Source organism: Scomber scombrus, chromosome 12 (genome assembly GCF_963691925.1).
Source record: "Scomber scombrus chromosome 12, fScoSco1.1, whole genome shotgun sequence".
In the NCBI taxonomy this organism is placed as follows: Eukaryota; Metazoa; Chordata; class Actinopteri; order Scombriformes; family Scombridae; genus Scomber; species Scomber scombrus.
In genome coordinates, this window is record NC_084981.1 from 26,079,328 (window position 1) to 26,106,378 (window position 27,051).

Genomic DNA, 27,051 nt, shown 5'->3' on the forward strand with positions numbered 1-27,051 from the left:
ACATCCAGAACAGTATTTTCTATATTCCTCTTTTAACTTTTAATGTCTTTTTCTCTGTGTAACTTTAGGTATCGCTATAGCCAGCGCTCTGGTGGACACGTCACAACAGCGAGTGATGGACTTCAAAGAAAGAGGCCTCGGTCTGAAGCACCGCAAACACACCGTGCACCACCAGGGGACCTGTGTATGAACCGGAAGATATCCATCGATTGCACTGGAGATGTTCCAATTAAGGGGAAACATTATAAACAACAAAGGCAAAAACCTTCAAAAAATTTGGGAGTTTGGATGATGTTTGATCTTCAATCGGCATGGACGGGACTAGTGATGTAAGTAATGCCTCATCAGCAGTCACCCAAACTGGGGGAAAAATGGAACTTGTGGTCCCTTTCCTCCCTGGATCGGATGGGAAAACCTCTCCATCAATATGCTCTGTGTGTCCCTTGTGTGTATGTGTTGGTCCTGACGAGCCAGGAAATCAAAAAATAAACAAAAAATGGACCTCTTGCTGCAGGTTGTTGCACGAAAATGTGTGTTTTTACTACAATGAGAGCTGACAGACTTCCCCCCCCTCCCACTTCCACGCCATGTGGCTCTGCATCTCCAGGGCTCCACTTGTCTATCTGTCATGTGTTCTTGCCATATTGACAAAGACAAGCACTTATTTTACACCACTAAAACCAAACTAAATAGCTTTGAGCTCCACTGAAAGATATTGAGCTGAAATTATCTGAGCTGAAATGAATGTTCCGACTCACAAATTCACTCAGACGCGTTGCTGGAAGGAACAACGCGGACCTAAACCAGATCAATGCACTGTAGAGGACGTTCAGTTCAGCGGAGTAGGAGGATTTTTCTTCTTCACTTGGATTTTAAAGACTACTATTGTTGCAACGTTGAAGAAATTGCATCTTGGTATGAAGATCGTCGGTAACTGTTGATGAAATGTGTCAATTATGAAAAAATACATGTTTGTTGTTTTGTTTAGTTTTTCCCTGCACCAAGTTTGACATTTTTGATACCTGCTCAGGTCCTCTAATGGAGAAACATTATGTGTAGCTGTGGGCCTTATACACATCTGTATATGCACTATAAGTGAAATGCTTTATCAGTACATTAGGACCCTCTGTGGGGATAATATTATGCAACTGATCATCCAGATGTTACGTTTATTCTGGGCTGTGATGTCACCTCAAGGGCGGTATCATCAAACATACCTACTGTACTACTGATGGTATTCATAATGCCTATCAATTCATTCCTCTTACTGTGAAGCTACAGTATACATCTTTCCTCATTCGTGAAAAACCTTTATGTAACATCTCCTTACATAATATTTATTAATTACATAAATTAATAATTTCTACGTTTCACAAATGCACTAAGGTATGTTTTGTTTTTTTTAACAGAAAAACTAAATATTTCATTTTAAAAACAGCCAATCTGTGCAGTATTCCCTTCAGTATCTTTTCATTTCCAAATCTTAAATGATTTATTTACATATCATATATTTTATGCATATCATAGTAACTGTTGTTTATTTTTATTTCTTTATCTATTGTGTTGATATTTCATTTAATATTGTAAAGTCACCTTTTATCAGCTGCACACACACAATAGAGTTACATCTTCATACATATGTATTGTCTCTATATTCAGCCTGGTTGATTTCATTCAGGTGTTTGTTTTTTTGTCTCCATGTAATTTTGCACCAGTTTGTTGTTGAGACTTCTATTAACAAAAAGGGCAGCTCACCGCACTGTATTTGTCCATAAAAAGCATAAAATCTGTACATTATGATTAAAACATTTTGATGCCTCTTCTTTATACGGTAATTGGATCTGATACACTGTGTGTGGATTCTTACCTCTGGGACTGTATCGATTGGTTGTTCTCAAGATGTCAATAGGGTCAGATGACAAGCTCAGCAAGCACTCCTGATAGAGACAGAGACTGGCTCAGCAACCTGGACGGACACAATGGAAAGGTTGAGCACGACGTGTGTTGACTTTAATACTTAATTTATGCTTTACAGTATGTTATTGCAACATCAAAATAGTCAGAGTTGGTCTTGGCCTGTGTTTGTTGCCAGTTTATTATTATTATTGGAGTTAAAACTACTAGAAAGAGCTGCATAAAATGTGGGTATAGGTTCCATAATACCTAGAAAATATTACTTATCAGGTAGGACTGCAGTATTGTTTAATCAAAACTGAATCCATCATCAAATATGCTAATCAAATGTGAATCCTTTTGAATCCCTTCTCAAATCTTATGAGGTTTAACTTGAATATTTTCCAATAATTAAAGTTATAAATAGCTAAAAGAATCTGTCATCTTTTTTGGGTGAAAAAGCAGAAACAGTAAAGTTTTAAATGGAAGCCAAATTTATGATAGTAAGAGATATGAAATATTGATTAACTGGATCAGACACATTGAATTACTTGTATATCATATTATTCAAACACTACTTCAAACCAAATATTGGATCTAATATTACATCCACATTAACTTCATGAAATGGATGTGACGTGATCAGCTACATAATAAAAAAGCATCATTTTGCACCATTTCTTGACATTTTCGAGACCAAACAACTCATCATTTAGTGGAGAAAACAATCATTATTTCGCAGCTCTACAACTGATATAATCTGCCACCTGTCACATCTGTCATTTTAACAGCAGCAACAGAGATAATCACCAAAGAATTAAATAATGAAAATATGTTCTTCTCTTTGCTACTTGAAAAGAATGAGAAGAGACAAAAAGGTTCAATATGAGATTTGTTAGAAACTGTCTGACACAACCATCAGCACAAAACACTTTCTTCAACAAGAGTTTGGTCTGTTTTACTGCAGAACACCAACTAACTCCTGGATTTCATTGACATTGGCTACAGATAATCTCAGTCCTCAGAGGATGAACCCTAACACTTTCTTTAGCATCACCCTCAGGCCAAAATGTCAACTGTACAACGGTCAATGATGTAATGCAACCCAGTGTCCAATTGGTGTAACCAGTATTTTTTCATAAAAATCTGATTATATACAGGAAAATAAACGTGAACTAAAATGTGGAATAAATATAGTCCACTTTCAGCAACGCAACACTGTTTTTAAAAAACAAATTTCACATAATGTATCAAAACAAAATGCTTAAAAAGTCAAATTATCTTTTCATTTGATGTTTTACAATGTAGTAATTATGTGTACCCTTAAATACACTGTAGGTTGATAAAGTATTTAATATTTATCATTCTTTTTGTGGTTACACCATTTGACATTTTCAGGAGCATTCAGTCTTACTTTTGGTAAAAAAAAAAAGAAGTAATTTCAAATGACATAAAACCAACAAAAATACTAAATGTACATTTTAACAAACCTGATGCTGCTTTTAAGATAATTGTTTAAGATATTTTTGAATTGTTCATCTTGCAAATCCTTATTAGTTACTGACCCACAAACAACAACATGTCTGGTCATAATCCAACGGGAATGTTTGCAATGAAATGCAATGTGCTGAGCATATACGTACTCATCAGGGGGTTAATCTTTTAATATTGTACCCTCCTCAGAACAAACTGAATTAAATGTGTCAGCATTTTGGTTATTTTTCAGACAGAAACATAGGTGCAATTAATAATATTAATAATGGCTATATTGCACCTAGCTGTGCCTCCTGAGGCCCTGCTATTGTGCATGCACATATTTTAACTTTAATGTGTATACTGGGCATTAGATCGGGGCTTTGTTTGCATCTGAAGCCGCATACAGATGCCGTTAACAGATATATAACATAAATCCAACCTTTTTATGTCTTACATTGCTGCAGTGACAAATAGCTGCTGTGAGCTTGGAAATGGACCATGGATTAAGTACTTAGTCATGAAGCAGAGGAGGCTGGGTTTGCTGAGGTGATCTCAGCATCATCAGAATTAGTCACTTTTATGCAAATATGTGACTATAACCAAAAAAAGCAAACAAACCAAAAAAAAAAAAAATCTTTCTAGGGAACAGCAGCAGCGGTGGAGGATCTAGTGGCTGCCATGCTCGACTGTCTGGCTGCATTTCAAAAATCCTTCACAGTCAGTGATGTAGAGGTAAATAAAAAGCTGGGTAAACAATGCTTTCATGTCGGTAATCATTTGCATATGCCTTCTTCTATTTTAAAATACCTCACCGTCTTGTAAACCTACTGCACACTAAAAAAAGGGGGGATTTGTCATTTCAGGAATCAGAAGTGATTGAAAGGGTTTTAACATCTGCTACATCCCAGATCAACTTTAATTTAACACAACTGTATCAACAAAAGCACTAAATCTTTATCAATGAAGGGTAATTTCTTTGCTCTTGACCCCTTTCTTTTTGACAGGCCTGTGAACATTACATGAGGTCAATGTTGCTGCTGCTGCCCCCACCATTAGTGACTATAGGAACAGATAAGTGCTCCTTTTTTTTACGCTCTCAGCTCACTGTATTTTTTCCTCAAGATAAAAGACTGCAGTATTTAGCATTAAGTGGGCTGCTGGCATCTCTGCTCTGCTCAATACCTGCACATCACACAAGGCTAGGCAGGAAGTGGTGCACTCTCCGCCCTTTTATCCTGATCTATGATGATTTTAAACCAGTTCTGAGGATCAAAGCGGGGGTTTATGTTTTTAGAGTACAGTCAATGTAAGAGGCTCAATAGCACGAATTACAGCGAATGCACAAAGAGTAAAAAAGAAGAAGAAAGAAGTACCTGCCTCGATAAATTGATGCCATTTTGCCGCTATTAGGAGTGAGGTTACATGGGAATGTTGTGGTAAACCCTTAACATCTGTTTTAGCGTCATTAGTCTCTGTTGGTAAAATGGAGACAAAGAGGCTGACATGAGTCCCGCATGTTCACATATGTGCAAACGCACCTCACAACTCACAGTTCTCCAGTGACTCATGTTTGTTCAAATGCAAAAATAAACGAGTTGTGTTCAGTGGAGCGTTTAATGTAGATGCAATAAGTGTGTGATGCTCATATAGCGTTTAGCTTCAACACCGGCATTTAGAGATGCAACAGTTTATACCGAGTTATTCAATGAACAGAAAATCATTCAACAACTGATTTGATAATTGATTAATCACTTTAGTCATTTTTTTTCTCCAAGTAAAAATGCAAAACTTTGACTGGTTGCAGCTCCTCAAAAGTTAAGTTGAAGTTTTTACATGTCATACATGATAATCAATGTTGGGGAGTAACTAGTTTAAACAAAATCTACATGAACTAATGAATACATTTTCAAATGAGAGATAAATGTTGCTTTATAAGAAATGATCTCCCTTATAAATCATGTCAGTATCCATGAAAAACCCTAACCCTACCCTAACAGCTGAAAACATTGGTTAGACAATTAGAAAAGTCATCAAATGTAATAAGTTACATTACTTTGATTAAGTCATTGAAATAGTTACATTACTTATTACATTTTAAATTGAGTAACTAGTAATATGTAACCTATTACATTTCCAAAGTAACCTTCCCAACCCTGATTATAATAAACTTCATATCTTGGGAAGTCAGACTGTTGACTCATTATTTATGTTATTTTATAGACAAATCGATTAATTGAAATAATAACGAGCGATAATGGAAGTAATTGTTGTAAACTGCAGTCCAGTCGGCTTCCCAGAATCACAAGAGCCGACACTCTGTCTCCTTGTTTTAACTCCATATCCATATCCTTATTTTAAAGCCACTAAAAGCATCACCAGCCAACATGGTCGCACCAGCAGCACACTGTAGTCAGGTCGAGTCGGTTTATATTTTAAGATATAGTCCAATATCTCAAAGTTGCTTCAGGGCGCTTTACGATCTTTACCGATATACTTCCTGTTAAAACACACAACATTCCCTTTATGGGAAAACAGATGGATTCTACTTTACTCCTATAATAAAAACATGTTTTTTTTTTTTATTATTTTCAATATCCTAATAGATTCTTTCTGATAAATTGAAGAACGGAATATTTTGTCTCTGGTTTCACATAAATGCAAACTTTGATTTTCTAGTTCAAAGCTTAAATTTGAGATGTAAGTACAATATTAAATCGTGGAATGAATCTTCAGTCAAATAAGAGAATCAATCCCACATCAGCTTTGCCAAGTTTGTCCCTGCAGACACACACACACACACACACACACACACACAGACACAAACACACAGACACACTCTCACTCATTTTGGAAGCGTGTTGTTCAGGTCAGTCGACTCATCCTCCTTCAGCTGACTCACTGTCACTCTGCCAAAACCTCTTTGTCCTTCTCTCTCTCTGCATCCCATCCAGCTTTCTTTCTCTTTTTTATGCTTACAATGTATTTTACAGCTGCATTAATTAGTCGACTAATCAATCAACAACAACAAAAAGGCAACTATATCATATTTTTAAAGCAAACATGTCAAATATTCCCCAATCCCAGCTTGTCATTCATTAGGATTTGCTTTATTAGTCTTGTGTGACAGTAAATTGAATTACAGCTGGAGCAATTAGTCAATGAATTGATTCATTGTTTAGAGTCATTTTTTTAAAGGAAAAAATAAGTTACATTTTCTGATTCCAGCTTCTAAAATGCCAACATTTTATGGTTTATTTAGTGTTTGACATAGTATAAGGAATATTTTTGGGTTGTGGATGACTTGAAGATGTCACCTTAGACTTAAAGGAAGTTTTCAGATGTTTTAGAGTCCAAATTAATGAATCAATGAATTCAACAATCAGCAGATGAATTAATAATGAAAATAATCATTAGTTGCAGCTCTTGTATCTTTCCATATCTCCCTCCGTCCCCTGCTCCCCCCCATCCCCCCTTCTTCCCTCACGTCCACCTCGTTGAGGACTCAGGGTCCTTGTGATTGATGCCCCGTCCAGACCTCAATCTTTATGCCATTACGGGCCAATTGCGGCGGGTAATTTGGGCCGCAGTCTGAGGACGAATGGCCGAGTCAACCAGGCGGAGTAGGAGGGGACGTGGGAGGGGGGTCGTCACCAGATTACAAAGCACACTACTGTCCTCCACCTCACTACACAAACACACACACACACACTGTCAGAGCTGTCCTCTACTCACTCCCAGCATGCACTGCTGTCATAAGTGGCCTTCTGCACTACAAAGAAGCCTCTTTTTTTTGTCCCCCTCTCAGCACACACAGTGCAAAGACATGCAGAGTGAAAGCTATTGACGCACCACATCAGGCTTGCTTATGTGAGCGGTAACCACAGAGACACGTGGGGGGCAGAGGGGGGGGCGTCTGCTGCAGGAGGGTCAGCTGACAGGTCGAGGTGACCAGCTTCCCGCTTTGTGTCACAGAGAAATGTTTCTTTATTTGGGAGGAAACGCTTTGTGTCCACAGTGTGTGTTCCCGTCTGCTCTGTGCAGAAACGTCACTGCAGCTGTGTGACTGATGGGCTCTCTGAGAGGAGGTTGAATAATCTTGTTTTTAGCCTTTAATATTTGAATTTTGTTGGTGGGGAGGAGGAATGACGGGGGTCTGAATGCCCTGTAACTCTTACATTTAGCTTACACTGAATGAAACATATTTATATCCAAGACACGTATGTTTGATGTTAGTATTATCTTTTAAAAACTTTATATTATTACAGTTTAATATTGTAAACTCTGGTTTTGATAAGTGGTTTATAAATAAACGTCATAATAATAATATAAATATAAATCAATCAATATTTGTTTATATAGCACCAAATCACAACAAAAGTATTCTCAAAGCAATGCAGGTTTTAATCACACTCATTTTAATGTAATCTAGTCTGATATTTGTTGATGATATTGGGAAACTTTGGGATATATTGAGGTGTAAAACAATGCTGTTTGGCTTTAAATGTATCATGACCACTCAAATCTAAATGTAGAAAAACAACATGCAATAATAATAAATCATGCATTTTAAAAAGTCAACTTTAAATATAGTAAGCATTCTTATTTCAGTGGATACTGATGTATTTTGAGGCACAATTGTTCCTTTACTTACTGTATTTAAACTGCAACAAGTGTTAATTTTGTAGTAAGAGCATATAATTAAAGGGATCAATGGGACTATAATGCAAGTAATTAAGATGTATGAATCAAATATTAAATATAATGAGCTAAAATTGAAAGTAAATTGAAGAATAAACACACCGAGGGCTTTTTACTCTGCTAATTTACTCTCTAGTATTTTAACTTATGAAATCTTCTTCTCACTAACAACACATAAGCTTCCATTTTGCTGCTGAGGTTTTCCTTATTGACCCCATTAACGTCCATGTTACTGTGTTTTATAACACAGAGGATGAAGAAAAACAAGTGCAGTCATTACAGCTGTAAACATCTGCCCAATTAAACTACGACTGTAAAGAACCGAAGATGATCACCACAAAAAAAACGATTAGTATTCAGAAACTATTCGTCACAGTGACATGAATCGGTCACGCAGGACTCGGCTGCGTCTGCAGAGATTCCCTCGTGATGCATCAATACATGTTAATTCATGGCTGGTGTCAGGAGAGCCAACGTGTTGATGGGATGTTTTACGACCTCTGCTTATAAACTGTCTATTAATGAAGAGAGGTTTGGTATTGATCAGCTATAAAAACATGTAATATCAGGAGGCTTGTTATGAGCGTGAGGCTGAGGGTCAATTCTAATGAAGAGTCCGCTTCACTTTTATTCTGGTAATAATTCATATAGATCATCTGTCTTTAAGGAGCTGGACGCTCGTTCATTACCACTCCTTATTCCAAGTGGTGTTTTTCATTTTTGACCACCAGATTTGGTGTAATGGGATTTAGATGTTCTCAAGTGGAAGTTGCGTTGGGTTAAAAATGTCTGAAGGCAGATAAAAGGAAAATAAGAATAAAGTATTTTAAGTTCAAGTTAAATTAAGTTTTCACTAACATCTTGCAGAGGAGACGCTGAACAATTTGTCCATTTTTTATAGTTTATTAATAATAATTAAATTCCCAGTATAAAATGCCAGTGCATTTAGATAGATAGATAGATACCATCAAATGTAAGAAAATGATGAAAATGTCCCATATAATGATAAAAACGACGTCTCCAAATGCCTTTTACTCAAAACCCAACGGTATTCAATTTACTAACTAAACCAACACATTTAATATATAATAATATATATAATTGCTTTAAAAAATGGCTGAAATGATTATTGTATTATTGTAGAATCGTTGCAGCACAATAAACAAAGCCACCTACGGTCCATTGTCTGCTCCACAGTTCACAGTGCTCATATCCACAGTGAGAAAATAAGACTTTAATGACTCTTAATAAGCTCAGACTCTGCATGTGAAATATGCTGCCTGCTATCAAACATCCAGTTCTCCACATTCACCAGAAGTCATATTTAATAGCTGTCTTTATAGCTCTGTTTTGGAGCCGCGGGGAAGAGGTCGGGGACGAGATTTGGGGGGGGGGTTTGCATGCTTAAAACATATATATGGTTATTGAATTTTAATTGAGGTTCTTTAATCAGATGTTGAGTCACAGTGCTTTGATGTTTCCATTAAACATACTGACACACTGTCCAGTCCGCTGGTACATAATTAACCCTTTTTATTTCAATCCAGACTCATCATACACCTCATTTATAAATGCAGCGTCCCCCCCTCTGCACAGAGACGTATAAAAAGAAAAAAGGAGTCAACAGCTTCCCTTCATATATGTTGGGAAGAGGATTACAAACTGGGCTATTAAAATAATAATAATAATGATAATACACTTTATTTATAGAGCACCTTTCATACAAGGCATGTAACTCAAAGTGCTTTACAGAAAAAAAAATACAATAAAATGACGGCAAATAAAACAGAATAATAAAAAAGGAGCAATAATAATAATAAAAAAATAAAGACATTTAGTTAAAATGACATTAATTAAAAGCCATATTAAATAAATATATTTTAAACTGTCATTTAAAAATGTTCACAGATAGCTTTGGGTAGACTATTCCATCATTTCGGAGCATAATTAAAGACTGCTTCTTATTTTCTTATGGGCGAAATTGTGTATATTTAAAAACCCAGTCGTGGATGATCTGAAATCACGTGAGGGATTATAAAACCGATGTACGCCGGTCCCAAAAAAAAACATTCAGAGCTTTAAAAAAAGTAAATGTAGTAAAGTAGATAAATTAACCTTGAAGTCTATTCTGAAAGAGCCACAACCGGAGTAATATGCTCATTTCTCCTTTGTTTTTGTTAAGAGTCAAGCAGCACAATTTTGAATAAGTTGCAGTTTTCCAAGTGACTGCTTTGGTAATCCGGTAAAAACAGCATTGCAGTAGTCTAATCTGTTTTTTCAGCGTCTGCATGGCATAGGAACGGCCGTATCTTGGCGATATTTCTTAGATGATAAAAAGTCGGAATTAAAATTGATTTTCTGTTATTTTTTATATGGTTATGATACATTGAACATGGTTTAAGTTCCAAAACTTGAGGTGAACGTATGTAAAAATGCTCCCTGCAGATCAAAGTAAGGGCTTCAACCTGCACTGAATGCTTCTTTTGCAAAGTTACTTCACCATCAAACTGACATCAGATTGGAGTTGGGCGATATGGACAAAATCAAATTGGGCTCAATAATCTTGGAAAGAATATTAAAATTGCAATTACCTTTACTTACATTGCAAGTGTGATATGATTTGCAATATTAGTGGGAATCATCATTTTTACATAATTATTCTAATTTTCATTGAAAAGCATATTAAAATGATTACGGTGTGATTTTTGCAGGGATCTGTGAATATGATGTGTAGAGTAGGATATATCTGCAGCACGATAATATTTTATGACACACAATACAATACAAGACGAACTTTATCACTTTTTAGGCTAAATGCAAAGGGACTTGGCTTAGAATCGAAGCCATTTTAAGACTTTAGAGATCAAGAATACAGCATTACTCTTATTGTTTAGACCCAAAGGTTAATGTTTCTTTTCCATTTCATTTAGAGTAGTTTATGTGGACATATCTCAACACTTTTAAACATATTTAAAATGTCTTTTTATTTTGCCATGTGTTGCTTTTATATCCTGTCTTGATGCATTTTATGTTTTATGTAAAGCACTTTGAATTGCCTTGTTGTTGAAATGTGCTATATAATACATATATATATATATATATAATACACCTTGCCTTGCATCGCCTTCTGAATGAGTCTTCTTAACTTATTTTCATATATCCTTTAATGTCAATATAAAACTCGATATACATCCTTATATATTTTTTCATATAAAATGATATGTAACGTGAAGTGGACTGGTCAAAGTGGTGGAAAAAGTATTCAAATCTCCTTTTTTTCACTCAAAGTGGAAACATCACAGTAGAAAAGTACTCTATTATTTCAACATTAAGTAAAAGACTGGGATTTAAAAGTGTACTTATGCTTACCATGAACAATTATTCACCTACACAAGGGGTTAAAAAAATAAAAGGTACTTATTATGAACAGTGACTCAGACCCTTTCGCAACATGTGATGTGGCTTTTATACGACCTCCACAGGAAGTAAAATGTGGTTAATCAGCAATAACTGTAATTATGGTGCACCGCTATATATTAAGACTTGAGGATGTGCATTTAGTCTAATGGCCATGTTGGAGGATAAACGGAGAATTATGATTAGAAAGTATATTTAAATGTCAGACTCATTTTCTGGCATTTGATGACGATGATTTCTACACATCAGAGCTTTTTTCCTCAGTCATTTTTTTTACATTTAATGCTTTATTCATAATGTCAAGAATGTAAAAGTAGGCGTTTTCTATGTCAGTGACTATAAACAATGATTTGTTTTAAAAGAAAAGTGCTTTTAATGTGTAACTTTCATCGTCTCCAGCGCTGCCAGTTTGTGAACCAGAACTGAGCATTAAGGTATTAATTTGAATTTGAAAAAAGTTATTGTTCAATTGTTTGACTTCTTTCAAAAGGAAACTCAAAACTTACCTGTTCAGCATGGCTTTTGTTTAAGAATTAAATTGTTTATAGTCTTTTTTTTAATTCTTTTTTTTATAAATTGTATTTATTTATTTTTTAATCTTCTTATACCTGCTTATTTTACAATTTATTATTATAATTCTATAAAGTTTTATCTTCTTATTGATTTTATTTGTCTGTTTATTTTGTCTTTTTAATCTTTTTAACCTAGTTTTAGTCTAGCTTTTTATGAAACTTCATCTTTTATTTTACTTTTATTTTGTCTTTTTAATCTATTTTAACCTATTATTTTTACTCTAATGTTTAATAAACCCTTTCACTTAACCTCTCTTATTTTACTGATTTATTTTATATATTTAATTATTATTTTTTTTAAACTTATTTTATTAATTTTTTCTTATTTGTTCTTGCATGCATTGGTCTTATTTTTTGTCTTTTAATTTGTTCTTCGTACAGACTAGTTTTCTGACATTGACCACAATTATAAACATCATCAGAACGGGTCAAACCTTGTATCATATTTCTGTAGAGCCCAACAAAATAAATAAATAATGGGGCTGCATGATGGAAGGCCCCTTTCTGCCCCTGGACACTTGCCCAGATTGCCCATATGGTAAATCCATCCATGGTTGTAGATAAATACATTTACAGGTTTTTGGTCTTTTAAAAAGGTCAAAAAATAGTGAAAAATGATAATCGCCATTTCCCAAAGTTTAAGATGTAACCTAAGATGTATTGCTCGGTCCCAAAAAATGGTGCATAAAGCATAAAGATATTTAGTTTCCTATCATAGAAGAGTAAATACACCAAAATAATCACATTAAAGAAGCAGGAACCAGAGACTTTTCTCTTTAAAAATGATTAAAAGCCATTAATCTGGTAGCAAAACATCTGGTGTTAAATCATCTATATATTCTCTAGGTAACAAGTGTCTGCACCTTAGGGCTTTAGTTATTTCCCAGTAAAGTATTCATTCCCTATAGATGAACACTTTTCAGCCAATGCAATATTCAACACAGTAACACCTCTAAATATATATAACCTGCACCATCCTCACTGCACTGTAGCCTAAAGGGGAATTGACTAGAAAAGAAGCTGAAAACTCATAAAAGAACTACAATAAATTTAAAGAAGCACCAGAAAAAAGGCAATAAAAAAAGAAACATATTTCTTATCCAATCAGCAGCAGAGGAAAACACCTGTAAGCACAGTAAATTTCTCTTTTCTGCAGTAATTTCAACCAAAAACTCAATGACCCAAACTGAACCACACATGTCCACGGGTGTGCGTTTAATCTGACTTTTTTTTGCTCGTTAATTCTCATCACATAGTCAGAAATATCAAAAAAACGATGCACATTGAAGAGGAAAAAGTCCACAGTGAATATTTTAGCCAAACCCAGCATGCATACACCTGTAGGAAGCAGGGGGGGGGTGTTTGGTTTGTGTCGGTGTATTGTTCCCGCCGGGTGGTGCAAGCAGTGCTAATTCAATAGTTTGCGTGTGTTTGATTTAATCACTCGGTGGTGCTCGCCGGGTGGTGCTTTAAATGTGATTAACAGATGAAGGTGAAAGCAGCCTCCTGTGATCTTTACTGAGCTCCACATCTGGTTTATCAGCTACAACAACATGTATTTAAAAATGAAGACCTATAAATGTTCAAAGATGTTTTATTAAATGTTTCATGAATTTAACAAAAATGTTTTAATTGATTCAGAAGTGGCTAAAAGTGTTGATATATTACATCTGCTGTTAAAATGGACTTAAGTTAAGTGTCCAACTTAAACAGTCAATACTAGTTAGATGGTTTATTTAGTTTAGTTATGTTAGACCGGTCTGTAACTATCTTAATTGGGGTTAATTTATTTTGGTTCAATTATCTTCCTGAGTTATTTTTCTCTTCTTACAGGTAAGAGAATAATAACACCTTTTAAATCAAAATGAAGTGTAACGCTTATAATCACAACAATGACAATTATGAAGAACAAAATACAAAATGTAACACTTCAACCCAGAGTTCAAAGTTCAGTTTCTGTGTACTTCAGTGCAGAGTTCAGTTTATATGCACCCAGATCAGTTCAGAGTTCAATTTATATGTATTCCAGATCAGTACAGTTTGAAAAGAAGAAATGTAATCCAATACTCCAACCGCTCTGGCAGAGAGTTCACCAACAGTCCATCCTCGCGCAGCGGTGTAGCTCCGCGCGCGCACACACACACACTCCACAGAAGAAACTCCTCTTCAACAACACAAAAAGCAAACCTGACCTGTACGACAGGTCGTAAGAAAAATAAATCAATTATGTCAATATAATTCAAATCAATAAGGTTTTACAATTACTGTGCATTGTAACATTACTGCTAGTTGTTTAACCAGACCGAAAATGGCGACGACGGGAGCGGCATCTTTCATCTCGCATATCCGTCTTATATTACACATAATACAACTTCTCTTCCAAACACAATATAACCCTCTTTTCAATCAACAACACAACACGCACTCTCAATTGGTTCCCTTAATAAACCGAAAAATATTAGCAGCTAAACAGCTTTTGTTAATGGCTTTCTTCACACAGTTGCAACATTAACATTGAGCTAGCATCCACAAGTGTAAACATTACCAACGGTATTACAATAAAATAAGTTGAAACTCACCAAAACCGTTGTGGTTTGATTAGATAAGGCTCTTGTGAATCACCAATCACGTAGTTATTATTTTTCAGGTCTTAAATCACTCTCTGGTAAATAATCATTCGTTTGTTTCTCTGCTCTTCTCATCTGCTCTCAGGTCCGTTGCTATGCTACGTCATGCCAGGGTCAAAGGGCAAAGGACCATGAATCTCTTAAAGGGACAGTACCGTTAAAGCATTTTATATAGGCCTATTTTTAAACATTCCTATGAAATTATTATCACACAGTTTTTTAATGACTCTTATGTAATAAAATGTGACAGTTTAACTGTTTTAACTTATTTATGCACTTCAATGAATTGTTTGTATTTGTTCATATTTTACTGTGGGTTACACGTGCCCTCGCACTACATACGTATATAACACACCAGCTGCTCAGTCAGTGATAAATACCCACAATACGCACTGCACACTCATACTGTGATTAACAAATTGTCATTCTTTTATTTGATTTTATTCTTAAAAAGCTGGAAATTGTTCAACAGGCGGCCATCTGCCTGCTCTGCTTTATATCAGCTGATTTTATTTCAGTGTTTCTTTTGCGAGAGCAAACTGAATGAGAATTGATTTCAGTTATAGAAGACTTCCCTTCGCTAAATAAATAAACATCTCTGAAAGTTTAGAGAATGGAATATAAAGTATTTTATTGATTTATTGAGGCTGTTTTCACTTCATCCCACCAAATTGACATTGAAGTTTTAGCTGCACAATAACTCAAATCATAACTATCCAACCTTATGGAAAACCACATCGGAGCTAAAATACAGTTTAACCTCCAGTTAAAGGATCATTTGATAACTGGCAATGAAGTAGCAGTAGGAGGCCGATATATCAGTCAGATGATCAACTAATATTGGCCTATCACAGATATATTAGCATGTACACTCACTGGCCTCCTTTTTTAGGTTCACCTGTGTACTCTAATTCAATCCAATACAACAGCTCTGCTTTAAATTCTACATGTATGCACAGGTGTAACTAATGAAGTAGCAGCTGACAGTACATTATATGCACACATATATAATTACATTTATAAAGGCAGCATTTTATGTATATCTGATCCTTTTTCTTGATTATTTTATGCATCATGTTTGTATTGTATTGTTGTATGTGTTTTTTATTATTATTTATAGTAATTTATAATTATTAAATACCAAGAATGTTACTGTTTCAGTGCACTTATGTCTTTTTTGTACAATAAAGTTTATAGTTAAGCTGTAAAATATCATGCCTCCATTACATATCTTTGTCACAAGTGAATGCTGAGCCAAAGCAGGGAGCACAATGTAAAAACCCATTACAGAGTGGGGCGAAAGCAATCTGATTGACCTTTGAGCCATGATGGGACCTTGAACCAGAAAGGTGGAGGCTGGTGTGGTGGAGACAAAGCTTTGCCAGCAGCAGCAGCAGCAGCAGCAGCAGCAGCAGCAGCAGCAGCAGCAGCAGCAGCAGCAGCAGCAGCAGCAGCAGCAGCAGCAGCAGCAGAGTGAGCAACAGTATTGGAGGGAGTCATATTTAAATGGCCGCTTTGTTGTGAGAATGGGTGCGATTGGTTTGTGACTGACAAGGAGTGTTGATTCAATGAGAGGCTGTCAGCTGATAACAACTGGTGCGTATGACTTCTGTTTCCTGCATGAATGTGGAGATTCACTGCAAAAAATGTGCTTTTTATGTACATTATTATCGGTGGATATATTGATATTGAAAAGTCCAGTAACAGCTATGTCAAAATGTCAGCACATAAATCCAAATTATCTTCAGATATATATTTACATTACAGTGATATTAATAGATTCAAATTAAACACAACTGACTCCTTCAGCCGATTGCGTTCAGGTGAACACATTCAGCTCAATGGAGGATCTATGTGCAGGCTTAACTCATGCCCCATTGTTTCTGGTTTACCTCATGTGTCTCCCCATGAAGCTCCAGATAATACAGTGCTCAGCCTGTCTGAGCACTGTGTTGTAGCCCCAACCCCTAACCTCATGTCTGAAAAGTCATCAGAAACCTTTCTTTTATCTTGTCTCATCTCTTTGCTCTCCATGTGTCCTTTTGGCATGGTAACCCGAGGTCGGCAACATTAACTCATGAGGTCTTATCAGCCTGTTGGGATCACCTCAGATGACCCAAAACTTTTCTTTTAATCCTTTTGTGTCGCCTATCTGACTTTTCCCAGGTGACTGCGTCTTCTTTCTTTTTTTCCATCTTAGTTCAGTGAAATAACACCACCGTACACACACACACACACACACACACACATACACACAAATACACAGTCTGGGTGATTTAACAGTTTTTAATTATAACTTTTTGTACAATAGATTTTACATTTTCACAAGCTAAGAAGTTAATGATGCCGGGGATAGCTGAGGGGAGTCTGCATCTCCTTAAAAAAAAGCCATTTCTGGTCATTTTTAAACAACAGATGGAGATGGAGATGGACAGCAAAAATATTCAGTATCTTTTTTTCCCCCCCAAAAAAGTAGGATCCCAGTTTTGAGGACTACCGAGATCAGAGTAGTCTTCAAAGAAAGGTGAACAAACTTTTTTATAAACTTTTACTTTTATCTCATATTCCCCAAAGTGGCGCAGCTAAGAAATTCCAGGGCTCGGTGAAGATTCGACTCTGGGATTGAAATATAAAATGATCAGACATAAAACCCAAGTCTGAGAAATGTAAACCGTCCCTTTAAGAGTTTTTGTTGCGTAACATTTCTCTTAGCTTCCCCCATCAAAAGTGCACTCATACAATCTGTGGGAATCATCCTTTTCTAGTCAAATATATCATCAAAAAGCTTGTAAATGCAATTTTATATAATATATTTGCCTTCTCACTCACCATGTATTCACAAATCCCCCTTTTTTGCTCAACTTCTCGTCATTGTCACCGCAATTATTTTAGCGTTAAAACCAACATAATTACAGTAAAGTCATAGACAAGTTTTTTTTTTAAACAAATTGAGTTATTTGTGGCTTTCATTCACTTCTACTCATCAAAAAAAAAGCGAAAAAACATTAGTAAAAGATAGAAAAATAAGTTTTAAATCTTAGCCAAAAAAATCAATACTATATATTTTTAAGCAACGTCATAAATGGGGGGAGGAGGGGGGGGGGGGCTATGGTACAAAACAATATGCTTAGGAAATACAGTTAACTACAAGTAAGGAGAGTTACATTGATATCCTCTTTCTCAGATGCAATAATATTCCACAATCATGTACATACTGGGAGAAATATACATATAAGTTGTTATAAAAAACAATATTCTGGCTTATTCAACGTACTCTATGTTGTATCTGAATGTCAAAATAGCTCACAATGCTCTGGAATAGAATATCATCAGACATTTATTTTTGTCCAATTTATAAGTTTTCAGCCAAGAAGTACATAACAGTGCATATACCATGTTTTTTATGCTCGGTAAATAACATTTAAGTTGTACTATACATTATCATGTTTTTTTTTTTTTTGAGAAGCTACATAAACCCAAGCAAAGTGTGTGTCTGTTGAAAAATGCTCCTGTCAGCGTCCACATGGATGATGTCATTTTTAAATTTTTGGTGAACATGCCACAGTGATGTATGTAAAACGTCCTCATCGCGTGTCGTTTCTTGTCGGAAAAGTCTGTCGAAATTAAAAGTTTCCTGTCGAGGGAATTGAAAAAAAACAACAAAAAAACTGCTCGTCTACATTTTTAGGACTGAATGTGACTTTTTAAAAATTCTTCCGAAGCAGTCCTCGGGGAGCAGCAGCTGTATATATATATATATATAAAAATGATTGATTTAAATGATTTAAACACATTACATAAGTCACGTGTCACATGTTTTCCTTACGTTAATAAAAAATAGAGAATGGCCGTTTGCTAAACCCCTCTCCAATCACAGCGTAGCAACTGTAGCTAGGTAGGGTAAAAGTCTGTCAAGCTTTGGGTTTATTCAACGTGTCAAAATGTGTGTGCATTGGCTTCTAGTAACACTGATGATTAATATATAAAGAGTTTGGGAGGATGGTGTCACTTTTTTAACTTTTAAAGCCAACAAATAAGCATATATGACTCCAAGTTTATTATTTTGTGGGGTTATAGGGTAATATTTAGAAAATAAAGCCCAGTTCAGGTCCAGTAAATCTACTGTATGTGAGCTGGAGTTACCTCATTAAAGTTTAGGGTAACATTAGCAACTCTGTGCAGCTTTTTTGGGGTTTGGAGATTTTTACTAACTCTCTCTCGGTTGCTTGTCCAAGTTTGTTATTTTTAATATAAAAGCATTCAAATCGAGTTAGTTTCCACCACATAACAGTCTAATATTAAACGTTTCTGATAATGCTGTAGGGCTAATTAGCTTTAACCTGTTCCTTTATCTGCACGTCTCCTACATCACACCTACAGTATCAGTTCTAGTTTATATATTTCAGTGCAGAGTTATCAAGATATCCAACATAAATGTCAAAACATTTTGAAAAAGTAATCTAAGTAAGTTTTACAGCCAGCACACATCACTCTGTTAATGAACTAGCTAGCTACAGCTGATTTAGATGGTCACTCTACTACTTTTGCGTACTTCAGCCTGAAATCGAAGCCCCAATTCTTCCAATTTTCGAGCGGGGAAAAAACTGCCGACAGTGTGCGCCGTGCTAGCATGCAAAGCTTGACAGATGTAGCGGCAGTAAAGGTGGCGGGGGGCTTAGCAAACAGTCACATTTGAAGCGAACGCCTCCTCTTCCTCCTCCTCAACGTATTTTTGACAGTTTCACACAATCGAGGCAATAAGTCGTAACACTGAAGTGACAGAAGAAGGATGCTTTGAACGTCAGAGCGATGGATGGTGTGAGAGTTACTGTTGAATATACTCTACAACAATTAGCCTATTTTTTTTTTTTGTTTTGTTTTTTTATAGCTCCTCAGCTTTGTTTTTGTGGACGCAGTGTGCAGCAAAGTACATCAAAACTCCCCCCCCAAAAAAACTAATCATTCAGGTGAAACTGCAGCAGCTTCTCTGTCAGCTTCAAAAAGAGAAACACTGAACATGGCTTTGACTTTTTAACAATTACAAGTTATGTACAATCACTAATGAGTCGAGTGGATTCAGCCATCCACAGCAGCGTTTAACCTATCTACCGTTCTGTGATCTCTGAGTATCACTCAAGGTGTAAAAAAGAAAAAAAAAACAAAAAGGGAGCAGAAAGCCTTGGCATTGTGTGTGTATGTTTGTGTCACTATGTGTGTGTGTGTGTGTGTGTTTGTCTGAATGTGTGAACGTGTGCCGTATGTGTTTGTGGGTCTTCGCCTGTGTGCTTTTGCCAGCGGCGATGTGTGTTCAGTATGAGCTACACTAAAGACTTATTTGGGCATTTTTTTGTTGGTTTTTTTTTAACATTAAAAGGCTCTCAGGTTAACTTTTCATTTAGCTCATAAAAAATGTAAAATACCAAATCACGTCATTTAAAACATACACAAACCACCAGGAGAGGAGACTGAATAACACCTAAAAAAAAAAAAAAGGGGCTGCCCAAGTGATAAAATGTAGCCGTTACTGAACTGACTGTGACTTTTTAAGCAAAAGAACCCACCTATAGCCTCAACACACAAACAGACGTGAGTGAAAACTGATTTGGCGACGTTGAAAATCGATGCTAATTTACATTGTGTGTGTGTGTGTGTGTGTGTGTGTGTTCTGTCATTGTATTTAGTGGAATGTGGTCCTCGAGTATTTTTCTCATTTTTGCCCAATAGAGCAACACAGAAGCTTTAAATCCCCCCCTTTTTTCCCCTCAATTAACCCAAAAAAGGGAACACACAGCCAAACTGAGTTACACATAAAAGTAGATCACTGCTTAGCACACAGCTGCAATGCAAAAAAACCCAACAAATAACAAAAAAAATCCAAAAAATTCATTTAAAAAAGCAAAGTAGGAATCAAAAAAGAGAGACAGAATCCAGAGGGGGAAATAAAAGTACAACAGGTATTACTGAGAAGAAAGGATATAATTTCTTGTTTTGCTTTTTCTTTTATAATACAAATGTGTGTTTGTCAGTCCGTTGTAGTTTTTGTGGCTGTAAAGCGGTGAGGCTACAAGACGCCCGGCGAGGACAGCGCAGGCAGGGTGCAGTACCACAGCCACAGCAGCGGGGGCAGCAGAGAGACCAGATCTGCGGGCCGTCTGGAGGGAGCTGAGTTTTTCAGGATGGCGTTGGATGTGCTCGGACCGTCTATCTGAGGGTCCTAAGGGAGACACAGAAGAAAGGAGAGACAGTTTAGTATGGTTACAAAATAAAATATATATATATACGGGTCAATGATGGTTTTTTGTGTCCATGTGGTTTAGTCAAATTTAAAGGGTTAAATTGTGAAAATAAACGTATGAATAACTTGCACACATTCTTTTTTTGTGGACCCAGCATCAAATTTCTGCTTTTAATCCATTTTGAGAGAATATATTAGAGGATTATAGCAAAAATGTCTAAGTGGTGTAACCATAAAAACTTTGTACCAAATAATTCAACTTGCTTAAAAACACTAAATTCTCAATAAAACACCATATCAACTAGTTTGGCATGATCTTACATTATAACTTGTTATATTAAATAAAGGTAATGGAATACAATTGTTCTAAATATTACATTTAATCTGGTAACCATGGAGATCAGGAAACATTTACTTTAAAAAAAAATGAAGTAGTGTAAAACAATGTAAAAAAAAGAAAGAAAAAGGACATAAATAAAATCATGAATGTAATATAAGATGGAATATATGAATACAAATAACAATAAAAATAGTACATAGTAGCAAAAGTCGTTTAAAAAAGTAGTTACAAAATATGTAAAATCAAGTAAAATCACAACTATTAAAAGAAGTGCACTAGTGACTAATAGAAAAACTAATTTAGCTTTCTCTAATATACAGTGAGTCTGTGTGTTTAAGTCTGACCTTAAAGTAGAAGTATCATTAAGCTGCTGCAAAGGTTCATAGACTGTATATCAACTTCCTCTTACTCAAAGATGTAAAATTAGTTCCTTAATCTCTCGTAGTTTTTCTCAACCAACAATAACATTAAATGCAGCAAAACACTTCTAACAAAGTGTCATTGTCACTTTTTGAGGTATTAAAGGTCTATTTTCCCTTTTTATGGAGCACATTTAAAAAGTAACAGAAGTGCTTAACAAGAGACTGGGAAATACAATCAAATGAAAACACACATAATTATGAGGATCAAGGGAGAAAAAAATTAAAAATGGAGGTTATGTTTAATTCATTCGCGCTTCACTTGAAGACATCAGACATTTTATTTTAATGATATCATGTATAAAAAGTCTTCAATTGTATTCAGCTGGGATGACAAAGTAAAACACGGAAAGGTTGTTTTTATAACTAAAATGCCACCGTGGAAAGCTGTGTGTGTGTGTGTGTGTGTGTGTGTGTGTGTGTGTGTGTGTGTGTGTGTGTGTGTGTGTATAGATATATATAGAGAGCTTCCCCACCAGTCTTTGGCTTGCTAATAAAGCTGCAAGCTAACTGCTGGGTCATCTCCTCCAGACCTGTGCCTGCCTCTATTAAATGTCAGTCCGGTGCATAACAGTGCCTTATTATTGTACAATGACATTTACAGTGAACTTTAAAAGCCAACCAGAAAAGCAACGTTCCCATTTCAGCCTCAAAGGAACTACAAAGAACAGGAGTTTACAAAGGAGGCAGGGAGGACTGCTGTGGCAATCACTGTCAGACGGAGGTCAGAGACTTCCAACAGAGGCTGGATTAGAGTTTGTGATGATTTGATAACTCGGGCAATTGCCTTGTGATCTTAAATAAAATTGTTTTCCTCAGATAAAACTGAGAAATGACTTGAGATTTCTTCTCTGTGCAGGTTTTCTCAGGTTAAGAAGTAATGTCCCAACTTTATCTATAGCAGCAGCATCCAAGTACACTGCAGTTATTTGTCACTACACGGATGTTGCACCTTTAGTTTTATCCTCTTATATCAATGTATTTATTCAAGGAAGATCTAATGTAATAAAATGTGAGATTTTAGCTGCTTAACAGACATTTTAACTGCATAAATATCTTTAAAAATTGTCTTAAAAGCAGCATCAGGTTTGATCAAATGTGCATCTTTTTGCATTTTTGTTGGTTTTATGTCATTTGAAATGACATTTGCACCATTTTTTACCAAAAGTAAGACTGAATGCTCCTGAAAATGTCAAATGGTGTAACCACAAAAGAATAAGTATTAAATATTTACACATGTTTGTGCAGGTTTTCTCAGGTTAAGATGAAAACGGAGGATATTCTTTGGTAGAAAATAATGTCCAAACTTTATCTATAGCACCAGTATCCAGATACACTGCAGTCATTTGTCACTACATGGCATTTGCACCTTTACCTTTTGTCAAATTATTATCGTGGTCTCTCAGTCTCAGTTATAAACAGGGACTCCAAAAAAATGGATTTCTTTAAGGATGCTATAATGTAAGAAATTTGAGATTTTGGCTTTAACATAAACAAATAAGTTAGGTAAGGTCTCCAGAAACACTGCAAGAATCAACTTGACTGGCAAGTAATTTGTCAATTCATAGATTTTAAACCTTTAATTTGTGTCAGAGTTGTATTATCATATATCAATATATCAATGTAAGCTTCAAGGATGATGTAATGTAGGAAATGTGAGATTTTAGCTGCTTAACAAACATTTTACCTGCAAAATAATTGTAAAGAAATAAGTAAATGTGTTAAGAAATAGTTACTGTGATGGACTGCATGACGATCTCAAGATTTGAGGGGTACAGTTAAATTAATAGAGAACAATGATGGCCTACAATGTGAGAAATTAATTAAAAGTTAAAGTTTGCTTTGACAATAATGTCAAGTACACGTGATTTAGAGTTAATGTGGTAAAACTTGCAAAATAACTCCCGTCACATAAAATGAAAGTAGATTATGTTTTAAATAAAAATACAATTAATATATATTATTGTACAATATAACTGACAGTAAACTTACCACACATAAGACGCCATCAACAGTTGAGTTTGACTTCAATTTCTGAGCCTGGAAAAGAAAAACACAAAGAATCATAATCAAACATCCAGAAAAAAAAAAACACACACACACAAGAAACTGATTAAATGAAGATTTCTGTTTGTAGTTATAGTTGTTTGTTAATGTCAATGATCCAAATGAAAAAGGTTATATGTTCCAGATGTTGCTGCAATATCCGCACTGAACTCAAATTTCTGAAATGTTGGCAAAAACATTAAAAAACATTTAGAAAAAAAGAAAAAAAGAAGATGTATTATGTTCTAAACTTGTTTATCAGGAACACATCCGCACTTCGCCTCCAAGCTTTGGGGTCACGGAGCATATTTGGATCTGCAGTTTCCAGAATAGCTCTCACATACTGTTCATATTCTGACTCATAATCAGTCTCTTCACCAATTCACATTCATAAATTCCTCCATCAGTCATTAATAAAGAGTGTATTATATTTATTTATGGGGAAAAAAAGACATTTAAAATCACTGTTTTATGGTCCAGGAGAACATTTTTATAGAATATAAAGAATACAGCAACATGTTTGAATGGTGATTTTTACATTTTGTAATAGAAAAAAGTCAAATTAGTCAAAAAAATCAACATTTTCATACCCAAAAATGTGTATCAGCTGCACAAAAATTTAAAAAATGATGTGTTTTATCTCCATTTTTGGATATTCACGGTCACATTAGGAAAAGAGGAAATGAGTATTGCTGTTTTTGCAGCTCTTAAATGTAAAAAATGGGTGAAATGTGACCCTGAACAGCATGTAAGGGTTAAAAACATCTGTACAGAACCAGTCAAACATCTCAACTTTTGATTGATTGGTTCTTTATGTAATTTTCTCATCATCATAACGACTCAGCATATTTTTGATGCTTGTACAGCTGCAACACTTTTAGCTTGAACTGAAAGTCGACACAGAATCTGCAGTAATTAATTAGCTCTGATCAACAATCAATGGTGCCATCTACAATGTAATTAGACTTAAAATGCCGTCAATATGTTTACACAACAGGTACAAACCGGACACAAGCATCAGTGTTCAAATAGCCACCGAATCACATTCAGCGTTTACATTTACGAGAGCTCCATAGCCGCTCTGATCATAAAAAAAACCAGATTGGAAGAAACAGAATTATAAAATGGAGCTAAATTTAGGAGAAAAAAAAACCTACAATAACCTTGGAGAATTTACCCAGAGAGGCTGTTAAACGTTTAATGCTTCTGGTATTTACACTGAGAGGAGAAGGAGAGCGAGGCTGAGCGCAGAGGGACAGTCAAACCCAGACTTCATCTCACATTTATCATTCAATGGATGTCGCACACTCAAACACGCTGTCTTTGATTCTCTCTTTAAAACACACACACACACACACACACACACACACACACACACACACACACACACACACACACACACACACACACACACACACACACACACACACACACACACACACACACACCCTATTGCTCTGTGACGACAACAGTGATAAAGCAATTTTAATGTGTTTCATAGGAAATTAATGAAGGACTATTAAAATGACATGGCATAAGGATCAGTGATAAATAAGGGTTGGCAAGATGAGCAAATCAAACATATCTATAAAAAAATGTCTTAAAAGCAGCATCAGGTTTGTTAAAATGTACATTTAGTATTTTTGTTGGTTTTATGTCATTTGAAATGACATTTGCACCATTTTTTTTTACCAAAAGTAAGACTGAATGCTCCTGAAAATGTCAAATGGTGTAACCACAAAATAATGATAAATATTAAATATTTTATCCACCTACAGTGTATTTAAGTGGACTTATACTAATAATTACTTCATTTAAATCAATGTAAATGGTTCCTGATCTCCATGGTTACCAGATTAAATGTAATATTAAGAACAATTGTATTCCATTACCTTTATTTAATATATAAAGTTATAATGTAAGATCATGCCAAACTAGTTGATATGGTGTTTTATTGAAAATTTAGTGTTTTTAAGCAAGTTTAAGTTTTGAATGCTCCTGAAAATGTCAAATGGTGTAATCACAAAATAATGATAAATATTATATATTTTATCCACCTACAGTGTATTTAAGTGGACTTATACAAAGAACATGCCAAACTAGTTGATACAGTGTAATAAAGTTTTTATGGTTACACCACTTAGACATTTTTGCCATAATCCTCTAATATATTCTCTCAAAATGGATTAAAAGCAGAAATTTGATGCTGGGTCCACAAAAAAAAATATGTGTGCAAGTTATTCATACGTTTATTTTCACATTTTAACCCCTTTAAATTTGACTCACTACTAGTTCAACTACGACAGGAAGACAAAACTAACAATGATTTTTGGAGAGGGGACGTGAACTGCGGTCAAATTGTAGACCTTTACCACCTTTAAGACTATGAACACCCTGTTATTTCATCCTTAGCTCCCGAGAGAAAACTCTTGTCTGGAAAACCTAGTCAGGACTTTTTAAGTGTCTGGAGAAAGGTCAGACAAATAAAACACTTTTAAGTTAAGACTGCAGCTTTAAAAACTGCTACAAGTAATATTTTCTCTATTAACGATGGATTAAATGATTGTTTACGTGTGAAAAGGAGAGTCGCTCGAGACAAGAGGATTATCGATGTATGCAGCGTCTGCAGTTCTGAGGAGCTTTTTTTTTGGCATCTCTTAACTGGTTTTGGTTTTATGGTTCCCAACTTTATTGTTTTGGTTCAGTCTCAAGGATTTCATTAAACTCATTTCCAGCAGGATGTTGCAGGATGTTGTTTTCAGCAAAAAAAGCTCTGATAAAAACGCAGAGTGTGAAGGTCAGCAGATTGTCTGTAGACGGATGATGTACTAATGACTAGCGGAGCATTTAGCAGATTGATAGAAGAAGCCAGATATTTCCCTCAGGAGTCGGAGGAGACCAAAGCAAAGCTAGAAGGAGACTGAGTACTGGATTTAGATTTATGAAGTCAAGGTAAATAAGTGTGCTAACATGTTCATCACATCAACTTTATATCATGATCAATGTTGTGTTTGGGTCAGTGATAAATAACTGAATTCTCCTGAAAATGTCAAATGGTGTAACCACAAAAGAATGATACATATTAAATATGTTATCCAATGTATATAAGTGTTTTTACTAATGTAAATGTTTCCTGGTCTCCATGGTTACCAGATTAAATGTAATATTTAGAACAATTGTATTCCATTACCTTTATTTAATATAAAAAGTTATAATGTAAGATCATGCCAAACTAGTTGATATGGTGTTTTATTGAGAATTTAGTGTTTTTAAGCAAGTTGAATTATTTGGTAAAAAGTTTTTATGGTTACACCACTTAGACATTTTT

General features: G+C 35.3%; 2 protein-coding genes across 2 annotated transcripts in view; one reads left to right on the forward strand and one right to left on the reverse strand.

The window, feature by feature from the left end:
* The window catches only part of atrnl1a (attractin-like 1a), a 362,787-nt gene extending 362,597 nt beyond the window's left edge, over nucleotides 1-190 (forward strand). Inside the window, exon 29 of the mRNA XM_062429999.1 lies at nucleotides 69-190. Coding sequence (XP_062285983.1) covers nucleotides 69-190 — 122 coding nt within the window. The remainder of the gene's footprint in view (nucleotides 1-68) is intronic.
* A 20,554-nt stretch (nucleotides 191-20,744) lies between these two features.
* gfra1a (gdnf family receptor alpha 1a) overlaps nucleotides 20,745-27,051 on the reverse strand; it is a 139,089-nt gene continuing 132,782 nt past the window's right edge. The window contains 2 exon segments of the mRNA XM_062429916.1: nucleotides 20,745-20,897; nucleotides 23,670-23,717. Coding sequence (XP_062285900.1) covers nucleotides 20,745-20,897; nucleotides 23,670-23,717 — 201 coding nt within the window.